This window comes from Haplochromis burtoni, unplaced genomic scaffold (assembly GCF_018398535.1).
Source record: "Haplochromis burtoni strain Fernald_Lab_line unplaced genomic scaffold, NCSU_Asbu1 Contig_157, whole genome shotgun sequence".
Lineage (NCBI taxonomy): Eukaryota > Metazoa > Chordata > Actinopteri > Cichliformes > Cichlidae > Haplochromis > Haplochromis burtoni.
Window position 1 is genome coordinate 534069 of NW_024582518.1, and position 13651 is coordinate 547719.

The following is a 13651-nucleotide window of genomic DNA, read 5'->3' on the forward strand; positions in this document are numbered from 1 at the left end:
TTGTCAGTGTGTGAGATTCATGAATACTGTAGCCTTAACGTGAATGACTGTAAAGAGGGAATGAGATTTCCTCCTAGGTTTTATTTACCGACCGTTAAAGCAGAGCACATGATCAGTGGGCGTGGACTATATAAATATTCCCTGCCCCCTCATCTTGAAAACCCCTGTTTTCTGGCAAACACTCTGAATCTGGTCAACATGCTGCTGAAGGGCTGCTGCATCATCTGGACTCTGCTGTGGGGCACCGCTGCTGCTGCAGGTTGGTTCCTTTAGAGAAAATAACAATCAAAATAACCTCAATTGGGAGCAGTTTTACACATCTTCTAATTCCATCGAGAAACCTAAAATGAAAAGCTTAACTTATGATAAGATCTGAACTTTGTGGATGGTTGAAGAAATGTCACAGACTGGCAGGTAATATATTTTTATGTGTATTTTTTTGTGTTTTTATAAAAATGCAAAGCAGATGTGTCTAATGTTTCTTTAATTGATTGACAGAAAACAACTGTTTTGCTGGTTTAGTTATTTTCATTTAAGGGTTAAGCTTTTTCAATTTTTACTGGTTAAATGATCACTGTTAGCTCATTATTATTTCTTTCAAAAATTGAATACTTTATTATTAATTCTTACATTTCGTGCTATAAAACTTATATTCTCACACATGCAAGTATGTAATTGTTCATACATGACTCTCCACTTTGTACATTTAAATGATTTTATTGAAAAAAAACCCCTCAATCTTTGCAACCCACCCTTCCAGTGTTTGTGGAGAAGCATGAGGCCAACTTAGTCCTGCAGCGCTGGCGACGAGCAAATAGCTTGTTTGAGGAGGTAAAACAGGGAAATCTGGAGAGGGAATGCATTGAGGAGATCTGCAGCTATGAAGAGGCTCGGGAGGTGTTTGAGGATGAAGATCAGACGGTCAGACACACTGATGTTTAAAAGAAGTAAAACTAGAAGAAGAAATAGAAGTAAAAAGTCCCTGTGGTGGACCTCCTTAGGCTGTCATACTTTTCTTTTCTTTCCGTCTTCTTCTGTTAACTTTCTCCCCAGCTTTTTTCTTTTCCCCCCTTTTCTATCCCCCAGTCCTGTCCCTTGTGGTTGCATTAACCCAAAATAAATTCTAATAAGATATGACTGTCAAGTGGACCATTATCCCATAATGTTAATCAGCATGTCATTTTCTGGCCTTCTGCTAACAGGATACAGGCTAAAATCATTTTGAATTTATAAAACATACAATTTTAGAAACTAAATTATTCAGCCTTATAATTTTGCCTTAGTTTGAAAACATAAGTGACAACAAAATTCTACAGGTAAACTGACCAAACTGTCAATGATGATTAAAGATGATTATTAAATTAGACCTCTGGCATGTGTTGCATATTAAACAAATCTTTTGCTCCAACTTTATACAACACTCTTTTTCAGAATGGAAATGATCCGCCTGCTGATACTTAGTCAAAATGAGCACAGACGCTACAGAAACCTAAAAAAACTCAAACTGTTGTTTAATACACTACAATGTTTATCACTAATTTACCGATCAAAATAAATAAATAAATAAATAAATATGAAAGTTATTTAATATTTCTTTCTTTAGATGCGGTTCTGGCAGTCATATGATGGTAAGTAACATTTTGATTTTAAATTTGTTTGTGTTACGTACGCACATATGACAGGGGAGACCAAAGTAGAGATGGTTGGCTAAAAATCAAAAATAACATATCAGCACAAACACATCAGATTTCAAGCCAGTGATAGACGACTGATGATTTGGACACATTGGAGTCATTGAGTCGATCGTGAACTCCTTCGAAATCCAAAGTATTCAAGGGTTGAGTGTGAGGCTAGCTGTCTCACAGGGTCATGAAACAGGACAATGATCCCAAGCACATCTCCAAGCCAGTGGACGCAGTGCAGGGAATTTTTCTTTCCACAAAAGTAAATCAAATTTTCTTGCTTTCATTTAATCACTTTGATAAATCTGACATTATCATTATAACTCTTCTGTAAGGTCGTGACCCCTGCCTAATCAACCCATGTCATAATAATGGGACATGCATTAATCTGGGAAATAGCCAAAAATGTCAGTGTCTCGATGGGTTTGAAGGACGATACTGTCAGACAGGTAAGAAATAAGTTGGTTAAAATTAATTTTATATGAAGATTTACAGAAAATTGCTGAATTTAAACCCATATACTTTTATTTCCCTGGTATTTATCCCTAAATAAAAAAACTTTAAAGCTTTAAACAAATGATTTTGATTTTCTCAGTCTTTGAAGATACCCTGAAGTGCCTTTACCTAAACGGGCGCTGTGAGCAGTTCTGTGATGGCTCAGGATCTAGACGTCGATGTTATTGTGCTGATGGATACGTGCTGGGAGACGATGGACGACACTGTGTCCCCAATGGTAGAAATGTTGCAGGACTACCTCCATTAAGAGCTTCAGCTTCATTATTTTTACCCTGATCACGATGTGAAATCCTTTATTGAGCAGCCATCAAATCCTTTTATAATAGATACACTTGACTGATATGATCAAAACTATTCGACCCCAAACTTAATGACTGTCAATTTAATCGTCTCATTTAAAGGTAGTCACATGATGTCTCATTACGGGAATGACTGATTGATTGCTTCTGAATTTCTTGGGGAAGACGTTAAGTTGATTATCAGTTACTTTACATCTCAGAGGATTAAGTAGTTGTGCGGTTGCATTTGTGTTACAGTGGAGTATCCATGTGGTCGGGTGGCTCCACCAGAAATTGGACAAAACCAGACTGCAGTGATTACTCCAAGGATGGTGGGGACTTACCACTGTCCCAAAGGAAACTGTCCTTGGCAGGTAAACACTGCTTTATATGAGTGATCAAACTGATTGTTTCATCATGGGTCTTTTCATTGCACCATTCACTCATGAGCTGCATGAGTTTACTTGATGCAATCAAGCCTACAGAGTCTTGCTAATGACCTACTAATTGTGTTCAGATGTGTTACAGTTGGGACATCGGCCCTCGAGGACTGGAGTTTGACACCCATGTCCTAGAGCAGGGGTAGGCAACTCCAGGCCTCGAGGGCCGATGTCCTGGAGGTTTTAGATGTGTCCATGATCCAACACAGCTGATTTAAAGGGCTAAATGACTCCTCAGCATTTCTTGAAGTTCTCTAGAGGCCTGGTAATGAACTAATTATTTGATTCAGGTGTGTTAACCCAGGGTGAGATCTAAAACCTGCAGGACACCGGCACTCGAGGCCTGGAGTTTGACACCCCTGTCCTAGAGGGATTGTCTTCTACGTAGCAGTAACATTGCCAAAATTTGTCAACAATTCAAACATCTTGTGTTAAAGTGGAAATGTCAACTTGACAGTGGACAGTTTGAACTTTTGATGACTATGTTAATGCATAATTCAAGCTTTATACAACTTAAGTAGGCGACTTATCTTCAGTGTTGGGTAAGTTACTTTAAATTAGTAACTTAGTTACATTACTAGTTACTTCTATCAAAAGTAACTCAGTTACTTCAAGTTACTCGTTACTTTCAGAGTAACTAGTTACTAGGGAAAGTAACTTTGGTTTTACTCAGAATTCTCTTGTTAATGTGTTGCTTCCGTAACTGGATACCCAGCCAGACTGCCAGTCTTCTAGCTTGCTTACTTGCCACAAGTGCACTGTGCCACCTACCAATAGAAAGGAAAAAAATAATGTGCACATTTCCACGAGAGAAATCCCACGCCTGGACCGTCGTTGACCGCCGCATGATTCTAGCCTGCTTTTTACATCCAACACAAAAACTGCAGTCGTGGTGCTTTCGATTGTACTCAGAACTCGGAAATTCTGCCTTCTGAATAGGAAGATGTAGGTAACACCAGACTGCAGATGAGCTGCATACAGGGCTGGACTGGGACAAAAAAATCGTCCCGGGGAATTTGACTAGAGACCGGCCCACCATTATAGGAAAAATCATAAAGCCTTTGAATGAAAATAAACACTGTTGTGACAGTGATGTTCACTGTTCTGATGGTATATATGCATCAATCTATCAATCGTTTGTTGTAAGATTCAGATAATTATTTTTTAAAAGCTAGACATTTTAAATGAGAATAAGAAAGTATTTCTTTGTGCCCCCCTCTCCCTGTTAATGCCCTACCTGGCCCCCCTGGCAACACTTTGCTAGACCCGCCCCTGCACAGTTACCAGCTGTCAGCTACTAAAAAAGGATCCTGGTGTTATTTGTCTCTCAGAAACAGTTCATAACTTCCCTTCAACTCATTCATGTCACCTAAAAGGTAAACCTGTTTCTCCATCACCTGTTCAGCTCTGATGATTCAGTAAGGACATCTCCTGGTTTCATCTTCATGTTTCCCTCTCACCACATATCCAAACCGACATCATGACCAGCAGCTTTACAGCTGTGGCTCCAGCAAACATCAGCTGATAGTAGAAATTAATATTAAATAAATTCTAACAACAGCTGATCAAGCTTAAACGTGCTGCTGTTGTTTAGCGCGACATCCGCTGGTTTCCTCTTTCTGGCGCAAAGTGGGCGATAAACAAACAAGAGAGAAAAGCCGATCAGCTGATCATTGATCAGTTTCATGATTGAAGTAGAAACAGGAGAGGGAGGAGAGAATGAGAGAAGAAGAGGCAGCTGTGCAGCGTAAACACAGAATAACTCCAGCTTTGTGTCTTTTTCATTGTAGCTGAAGTCCGGGACAAACTGTTCCTTTTCACCTCAATAACGAAACGCGTAATATTTTCTCTGAATACGAGACGATTCTGTTTTTTACGGACGGTTGGCAACTCTAATAATTAACCTTATGAACAAAATAAAGTTCAACATCAGTAACATAGCACCACCCAGCTGTATAGAAACTCCGTCATGCTAGCTAGCACGCAGTACGAAAAAGTCAGCATAACGAAAATAAACTCCACCTAAACTTGGTTCATATCTGACCCAGAGAGACTGCAGGTCATAACTTCTTACCTGAAGTTCAGTTCACCTGACACTCTCGGACCAGCGGCCGCTTCGGGTCTCTCCTCTTGCCTCCCTTTTCCTTCATCCACCTGCTGGCCTCCACCACTTGCTAATGTTATTGAATCTGTGGAAGCTCCGCGATAGCCACCACACGAAGTAACGAATAACGAGCCTATCTAAATCCCAGTAACGAGTAACGCGTTCCTGGTTTTGGCATAATAACTAGTTACCGTGCTCGTTACCACAATAATAACGTAGTTACTGTAACGCGTTACTTAATAACGCGTTAGTCCCAACACTGCTTATCTTTAAAAACACCCTGTACAGTTTTTGAGAAGAAAATATGTAAATGCTGTAAACCTGGACAAGTTTACATGTTCAGTAGAGACTAACCAAATTTTTGAACCACAGTCAAGTGGGTATGGTAGAAAAGCATAACATAGTTTAAATGATACATTAATTCAATAAATTACAATAATACACAAATGATATATGAAAATAAATATTCTTTTTAGTCTCAGGTTTGATTTTTATCCTGGGAAATAGTTTCTATCTTATAGTTAATGTAACCTTGTTTTTTTATTAGGTTCTGGTTCAGTTAAATGCAAAAGCTCACTGTGGAGGTGTTCTCATCCATCCAAAGTGGGTCATCACTGCTGCACATTGCATCCATGGCCATGACCCCCAAAACCTGACTGTGGTAGCAGGTAAACTCATTTGCATCGCTAACATATCAGACCAGTTTCTAATAAAATGTAAAATTTAAATATCATTAACTTGTTTTAAGTTATCAAATTGGCTTTTAAAGTTATTTGTCACTGCCTTTAATTGCCTGTGACATTATTTCTAAAAGTAAAAATTGATATTGCAATGGCGTTAATGTGCTACTTTGCAAAACATACTTATAAAACTATTTTGCCCCTATTGGGGAAGAAATAGGAAAAACTTGATGCAAAGACTTGCATCAGCTTTAGCTTGCTTCATATAGTGAATCATATAAGGCTTACGTGATGTACTCATGAAAGTGGTCACTTTCTCTTTACTTTCATATATTGTTTTAGTAAGTATCCAAAACAACAGTTTCATTATATAATTTTTCAAGGGATCTTATATCTGTTTTCACTCTTGTATGCTTTTCATACAAGTTTCACACAACAGATACAAACTTTGTACGATTTATATATATCTTTTCCATATGGAGTATTTTGATACGTTAATTTAACATCTAAATGTTATTCTTTTAAAGTTAGCTTTTACTTTCATTAATTTGTTGAATTGAGATGAAAATATTGGTTACTGTCTTGAAAAATATATTTTTTTAGTTGTTTGTAGTTTTTAGAGTTTTTTATTGTGTACTTTTGTTAATTATTTAAAAAATGATTTGATCTAATAAATCTTGTACATTAGTTCATAATTTCACTATCAATTATTTTCTAAAGGGGTTTGCACTCATTTATTTTTTACAATGTGTTTCCCATCATTAAGTTTTGTGGAAATTATTTGGTATGGGTTTTTGTAAAGTTGTTTTTTGATCTTTTTTTTCCTAATATTTTTTTAATTATAGGATTTATTTATTTATTTATTTATTGGTTATTTTGTAAAACTTGGCTTTCTCTAACTCTGCTCTGTGTCACCAGGGGAATATAACTTGGATGTGGAAGAAGGCACAGAACAGGAGATACCTGTTTCTTTGGCAATTGCCCATGATAGTTACGTCTCAGCGACGGGTGACAGTGACATTGCCTTGCTGCAGTTGAGCCATGCTGTCAACTTGAACCAACACATCATCCCTATCTGCCTGCCCACTAAAGATTTTGCAACGCGGGAGCTGTTGCTACAACGTTACCACACTGTGTCTGGCTGGGGCAAGAGGACAACAGGGGGCAATGGTAAGACTCTAGGTGCCCTGGTTTCCCCTGTCCTCCGCATGATGCCAGTCCCCATCCTCCAGAACTCCATGTGCTCCCTGAGAGCCAAGTTCAACCTCACTGAAAACATGCTGTGCGCCGGATATCTGGAAGGACGCCAGGAGAGTTGCCGTGGAGATGATGGCAGCCCACTGGTGTCGCTGTTTGGCTCCACCCACTTTCTGACTGGTGTGGTTGGCTGGGGACGTGGTTGTGGGGCTGGGTATTTTGCGGTGTATACCAACATGGCCAATTTTGTGGAGTGGGTGGAGAAGACCATGAAAAATCCACCATTGTCACCGTCACATTCTCTCATAATGGTGGAACAGAAAAGAAATTAGGAGATTTATTTTTCTTTGTTGTTTATTTCTTTTCTGAAAAATTTGAAACGTTATCACTAAAATGCTTTCATTGATCTTCCTGGTCTTGTCTGGTTTGTTTGGCTGAAATGTTAAAAGTGAAGTATTTCCATATGGTTTTCTTGAAAATGTTAAAAAATGGAGAGAAGCAGAATAAATGTTACTGTCAAAGAACTCTGTGGCTCATCTTTGTGGGTAATATAAACTCTTAACATGCCTTTCTGTTGTCATGTGTCCACCTTCTCCAGCTGCATTCCAGATGATCATGGTATTGTGTTTTAAAAGCCCTTTAATCCCAGTAATAACTGAACATTTGTTTTTCTAAGCTGCAGAGTCAATACACGTTAGTTTGGACTGTGGACATCCAATACTCGCCCCACTAAGAGCGCTGAGCTGATTGGCTGCCATTCAACTACCTCCGCACTGAGTCAGAGTTTTAAAAGAAATCTCCTCATTTACTGTACCCCATCTAAAAGTGAGGTGAAACAAAGTCTTCAGGCCTGAGTGTGTGAGGAAGCTGCACAAACTTTTACAAAAGTGTAATAAGTGTCTTGTTTTTCATGATTTAATGTCTAAAACTTAATTTCCTTGCATACTGCTGCCAGTGACTGGATTTATCTGTTGATGGGTTTTCTACTAGGCTCTGACCATAGACACTGTGCCCTCCGAGTTCCTATTAGAGTCAAACCTTGTTTATAAATGTGGTTCACATGTGAGCTAGATATTAAAGATATCCAGAGAAGCCAATAATGCAGCTTTGAGCTCATCCTTTGGAAAATATCTTTAACTTCTCAAACACTCAAAACCAGACTAAGCTACCAACCTTACTTGCTGACAAATGCTTATTAAAGGTTAATCATAGTGAACTGGGCAGATGAGTTATGCAAATACAGACAAGATATTTTGTGCCTTTTATTAAAATTTTGTCTTTCATACTATTCAGTGTTCCCTGTTGACTGCAAGGAATTTAATGATCCAGACTGTTGATGATTACGATAAACTAAACCTGCATTTTTTCTAATGACCAGCAGTAAACAACCCCTCAGGTTCTGACAGTATGGAAGTCTATAAGAACACAAGAACACGAGCCTGCGGATCACTTATCTTCTGAGCTAAGTGTGCACTTTCCTGTTGAGTTTATGGTATTGGTCTCTAGTTTCGTGACTTTCTGAATGAAGGATTTACCAGCATGGCTACCTTGTGGCTGACATCTTGCTTCCCTATGAATCCCCTTATGTTTTATAAATCCTTGGTTAAATCTACAACATAGTTTTACACCTCACGTAGTTGCTTATACTTGCTCTTACCAGAAATGTAACTACACATAGTAGGGGAACAGAGCTCAACAGCTGCAACAGATACTACTTTACTTCCAGAGTATAATGATTAGCATGACAGCTCACAGTTCACCAGCTTCTCTTGTTTTTATCTCTGACAATCTGTTGGTTCTCTTGTCTTCTCTCCTTTCTGTGTTTCATGAAAAGCAGCACGTGCAGCTTGACTGTCTCATTTTGCAATAGATAAACAACCACTTCACCCATTGGGACAGGAGTCCACACAATACTCCAAATTTTTTTTGGCTTACTCCAAAGAAACAGCATTTTGGTGTTGGTGTACAGATGTGGATATAGTCTTAAAGCTGGGTCTTTATGAGACCTCCTGTTGTGTCCTCTATGACGTGCACTGATCCAGTCTTTTATGTTGTCAAAAAAGCTTCAACTTTTTAATACTGGATTTTGGAAGACCTTTGGATGTAGACAGCACCACCCGAGCAGCTGTTCTGATGATGCCATTGCCTTTTTCTGTATTTCATATATCCATGACGGTCAGTACAGCAAGGGTTAAGGTTCAAGTCTAAGGAGCTTGCAAAGAAAAGTGTCTGGATTTTAAGTTGCTTGAAGACATCTCACCTCTCATCCGAGAAGCTTCTTCAGGATGAGAGGTGAAATGTCTTCAAGCAACTTAAAGAAGTCCAGACACTTTTCTTTGCAAGCTCCTTAGACTATGATGACCTGGATGAATGAGAACCTTCACAGACGGTTAAGGTTCAACAGACTAAAACCTTTGACCTGGCCTGATCCTGTTCACAGCAAAGTCTTTTTCAACCATGTTGGTGCTTGACTTGACTGGTACTTTTTTTTTTTTTGCTCAATTTGAGTACTCAAAGCACTTTGTTACTGCTACATTCACACAATTGCTTTTTACTATGCCTAAGGACTGAAATTCATGCATTCACACTCTGATGGATGGGGTCTGATGGATCTGGGGCCAACTGGGGTTAAGTATCTTGCTAAGGATGTGTTGACATACAGTTTGGAGATCAAGCCACAAACCAAAGCACTAAATTATAAAGTACTCACATGTGAAACTTTGGTGCTCCTTATATGTTTATATATTATAGGCACAGCAACTCCACTTACTACAGACTATGCAGCTGACAATGACTCCTTCCTGCCCATCTATTTGCTTCCAGTAGTTAGCCAATTAGAGGAAAGCGCACATGTAGTGAGGATAATGATAGCTTTGTGTTATCCATTATGTATTATCTAGTCCCATAAAAAAACATACAAAACTGGGCATAAGCATAACAGGCGCTCTTTAAAATCTGATTGGCTGTGTCATGATAAATTTCATGCTGGAAGTCATACTAAACATTCTTTGGCGTGGTTGCCAGAGGGGCAACCTCCATGATTGGAGGATTTTACTTTCAGCAGTGCTATCTGGGACTTGCAGTTCTTCCTTGAAGTTTTGATGACTCAGTTAAAACCCAACTAGCCCAATCAGTCAGTTTAAACACTCCGTCCCCCTCCCTCTCCATAGAGGTCGTTACCCTCTACACCTCCCCTCCTCTCGGCTATCTTATCTCTACATTCAGACTCCATTACTCCACTCAACACAGAGGGTTTTCCAGGCTGATCTCATAAACATCTAGGACCATGTTCTGGTGTATACGTCTGTCCCTGGGACTCCTGTTCTTTCATCTGGCTGCTGCTCATGGTATGTTTATAAAACTGTATGTTTAGCTTTTAACAATGACACATCATAGAAGTGGGGAAGAATATGGTGTTTAAGCTGAGAGAGAAAGAAATACCACTATGTTGAATGCATTGGGTTTTTTAGAGGGGGTGTTGTGGGTGAGGGTGATTGACAGATGGCAGGTGACACGTGACCCCACCCCGTGTGTTTGGTGTGTTGTGTGTGATGTCAGCATGACAGCAGCATGCATGCCACACGGGAAATACTCTACTAAATCATCATAATTTTCTTTATCATTGAAAATGGACTTTTGAACAATAATTGTATAAATAACAATATAAAAACTTCTGATTTATTTGTGAAAATACTAAATAAAGCAAAAACAAAAAAGAAAGGGTAAGAAGATGCCTATACGGAACCTGCACATAGCCACTATGACATCACTTATTGGTTTCTGGACATTTTGCTGCAGCACAAGCATTTTAGCTGTTATGCTAGTTTGTTGTTATGCTAGTATGGTTAATTACCATATTTGTACCATTTTACTGCTTCTTTACACCACATTTAAGATATGTGTTTATCTGGTCTTTAGGGTTTTGAAGACTAGCTGTATATAAAAGATAAATATAGCTTCTATCACATAAATGGATTGAAGTTCACTTTTAAAGTTTTGACTTTTTGGTATTATGGTCTAAGGAGCCTGGAAAGAAAAGTGTCTGGACTTCTTTAAGTTGCTACAAGACGTTTCGCCTCTCATCCTGAAGAAGCTTCTTCAGTTCTAGGGTCAAATGGTGGAGAATCCCAGATTTAAGCCCTTTCGCAGTGTCCCCCAAGAGGGACAATGGACCTCCTAATGATCCTAATCACACGAGCCAAGGTGTGAAAACGGGTGTGGGTCACAATCAGCCAAGATTTCAGGTGAGCTCATTGGGAAACCTGGCCCCACCCTATGATGTGATTTCCTGAGGTCAGATGACCCAGGCTGTGAGTGGGCGTTAAGGCGTCTGGGAAGGGATCTCAAGACTGGATTATAAATGGCAGACAGTTGGTGTCGTAAGCCACCACCTCTGTTCAAAGATGGCCGTTCACAGTGGACATAGATGGCTTTGTTCACTTAGCGGTCCATCTGCATCTAAAAGACAAAGGTCGCTCATTTGAGGATGCCAATGTTCACATTTTGGACAGAGAAGACAGATGGTTTGAAAGACGGGATCTGCTAGGAGCTGCTGCCATTCCCTTTCGAGGCCTTCCCCAAACTACAGCACAATTCACATCGAGGCAGTTCACCTTTATCTACTAAAACGCTGTCAAACCTAAAATGAGGACGTGAGCCCAGCTGGTGAATGTGTGTTTGTCAACAGGAGGTACAAAGCAGTTCCCTGCATAACCATTGCAGCAGTTTAGTCCAAAATGCCTCTTTAAACTCATTCCCGTCGCATGTAGGACTCTGCCAGGCAAACCCTTTGTCAATGATTATATTCGTAGTTTTAATGGAAAGAATTTGTGGGTTTAGTCGGGTGGCGGTAAACTTCCATTTTGTTGGTCTCAGAATCTCATCTCTGCTTTTGCAGCCTATGTTGGCTTCATCAGGTGGTTTTCAGTTGATTGTGAAGCAGCGGGTATGTGTCAGGGCTCTGTGTGCGGGGAGGTGGAGATGTGGATCCAAGTGCAGGACTCTGAGATGGAAATATAACTGAAAACCACAGCTTTATTGCTGGCACCAACAAAACAGAAATCAAACATGAAAACACTAACTGGAACACACAGGCAGGGTCTGAGGGTACAAAACGACACAGAGCATGGGAAAACACAGGGCTTATGTACACATGGTAGTAATGAGGGAATGGGCAACAGGAGGGAGACACAGCTGGGAGAGATCAGGGCTAACGAGACAGGGGGAAACAAAGCTGCACACACTAACCTAAGACAAAGACTTTCACAATAAAACAGGAAACATGAAACACTACTAAAAGACACGGACAGAAAATACATGAAACTGTGGTGGACCACTAGAGGGCTCCACTCACACCCAGTGTATAGGAAGTGTGTTCCTGTGTTTTGTGGCGCAATATGCGCAGTTGATGTTGGAGACGAATAAAGAAGGAGTGAGAACTGAGAGCTCTGTGTCGTTGATGCTTACCTCCACATTGGTGACCCCTGACTCGAGTATGCAACGGGCCGTAGATAACGCAGACTCCGCTATGGATGCATCAGCGGCCGCCGGACCTCCGCCTCCTGTTGCAGCTACGTTCGCTGTGGCGCTGAAACTGCCGGACTTTTGGCTCCATGACCCCCCGTCATGGTTTGTACACGTGGAGGCTCAGTTCGCCCTTCGCGGCATCTCGGCTGACGACACGAAGTATCACCATGTGGTGGCCTCGCTCGACCCGCTGGCCACCTGTCGCGCGATGGCGCTCCTCCGGGACCCACCTGCCCAAGGGAAATACGCCGCCCTCAAAGACCTGCTTCTTCGGTGCTATGCCCTCTCCGACGCCGAACGAGCCGAAAAGCTCCTCAACCTGTCAGGCTTGGGTGGTGGTACCGCGCTCGAGCTCATGGAGAACATGCTATCGTTGCTCGGGCCGGATGACAGTGGTTTCCTCTTCGTGCACCTCTTCCTCCGCCAACTACCGGCCGCCGTGAGAGCTGTCCTCTCGAACTCTCCACTTCTGCCTGCGAAGGATTATCGCTCCCTGGCTGAAGAAGCGGATCGCATTCTCCTGGCTAGCCGCACTTTCGACGTTCACGCCCTGGCTACGGACACGCCGGCGGCACCTTCCACGCCTCCACCTGCCTCCCCCGGAGCATCCGCCCCCTTGCTGACGGCAGGGATTGCTACACGCCGGCACCGCGGAAAGAGCATCTGTTTCTACCATCAGCGTTTTGGCGACAGAGCGCGTCGCTGCCTGCCGCCTTGCGCTTTCACGGCCCAGGGAAACGGACCCGCCAGCGCGCCGTAGCAGCCGCGACCGCTGGCAATACAGAAAGGCTGCTCTTCATAGAGGACTCGCGCTCCGGGAGACGTTTTCTCGTGGACTCCGGCTCCCAGAAGAGCCTCCTTCCCCCTACCGCTGCCGACGGACTAGCAGCGAACTGTGGGCCGCAGCTCATTGCAGCTAATGGCTCTCCCATCAAAACGTTTGGGGAAAGGTTGGTGACTGTTTGTTTTCATGGCCGGGATTTCCAGTGGAACTTTGTTGTTGCCGCTAGCTCTGTACCTATTTTGGGTGCTGATTTCCTGTGTGCTCATGGACTCTTGTCGATGTTGCTAACAGACGTTTAATCGATGCTCTCTCGTTTTCTTCGCTACCCTGTTTTACTCGGGCCGCCGAGCCCCTGATTCGGGCTAATGTAGTGACCTCCGGGGATGCTTTTCAGCGTTTGCTTTTAGAGTTTCCATCGCTGTCTGTCCCTAATTTCTCTAGCAC

General features: G+C 41.6%; 2 protein-coding genes across 2 annotated transcripts in view; both read left to right on the forward strand.

Annotated features, from left to right (window-relative positions):
- Positions 1–149: 149 nt before the first annotated feature.
- On the forward strand, positions 150–7421 carry f7i (coagulation factor VIIi). Its single transcript, XM_005932729.3, has 8 exons — positions 150–259; positions 761–921; positions 1604–1628; positions 2018–2131; positions 2278–2415; positions 2735–2850; positions 5568–5688; positions 6619–7421. Exons 1-8 carry the CDS (start codon positions 199–201, stop codon positions 7227–7229), a joined length of 1347 nt encoding a protein of 448 aa, XP_005932791.2. The 5' UTR covers positions 150–198; the 3' UTR covers positions 7230–7421.
- A 2671-nt stretch (positions 7422–10092) lies between these two features.
- The window catches only part of f10 (coagulation factor X), an 18845-nt gene continuing 15286 nt past the window's right edge, over positions 10093–13651 (forward strand). Inside the window, exon 1 of the mRNA XM_005932730.2 lies at positions 10093–10244. Coding sequence (XP_005932792.1) covers positions 10184–10244 — 61 coding nt within the window. The 5' untranslated portion in view covers positions 10093–10183. The remainder of the gene's footprint in view (positions 10245–13651) is intronic.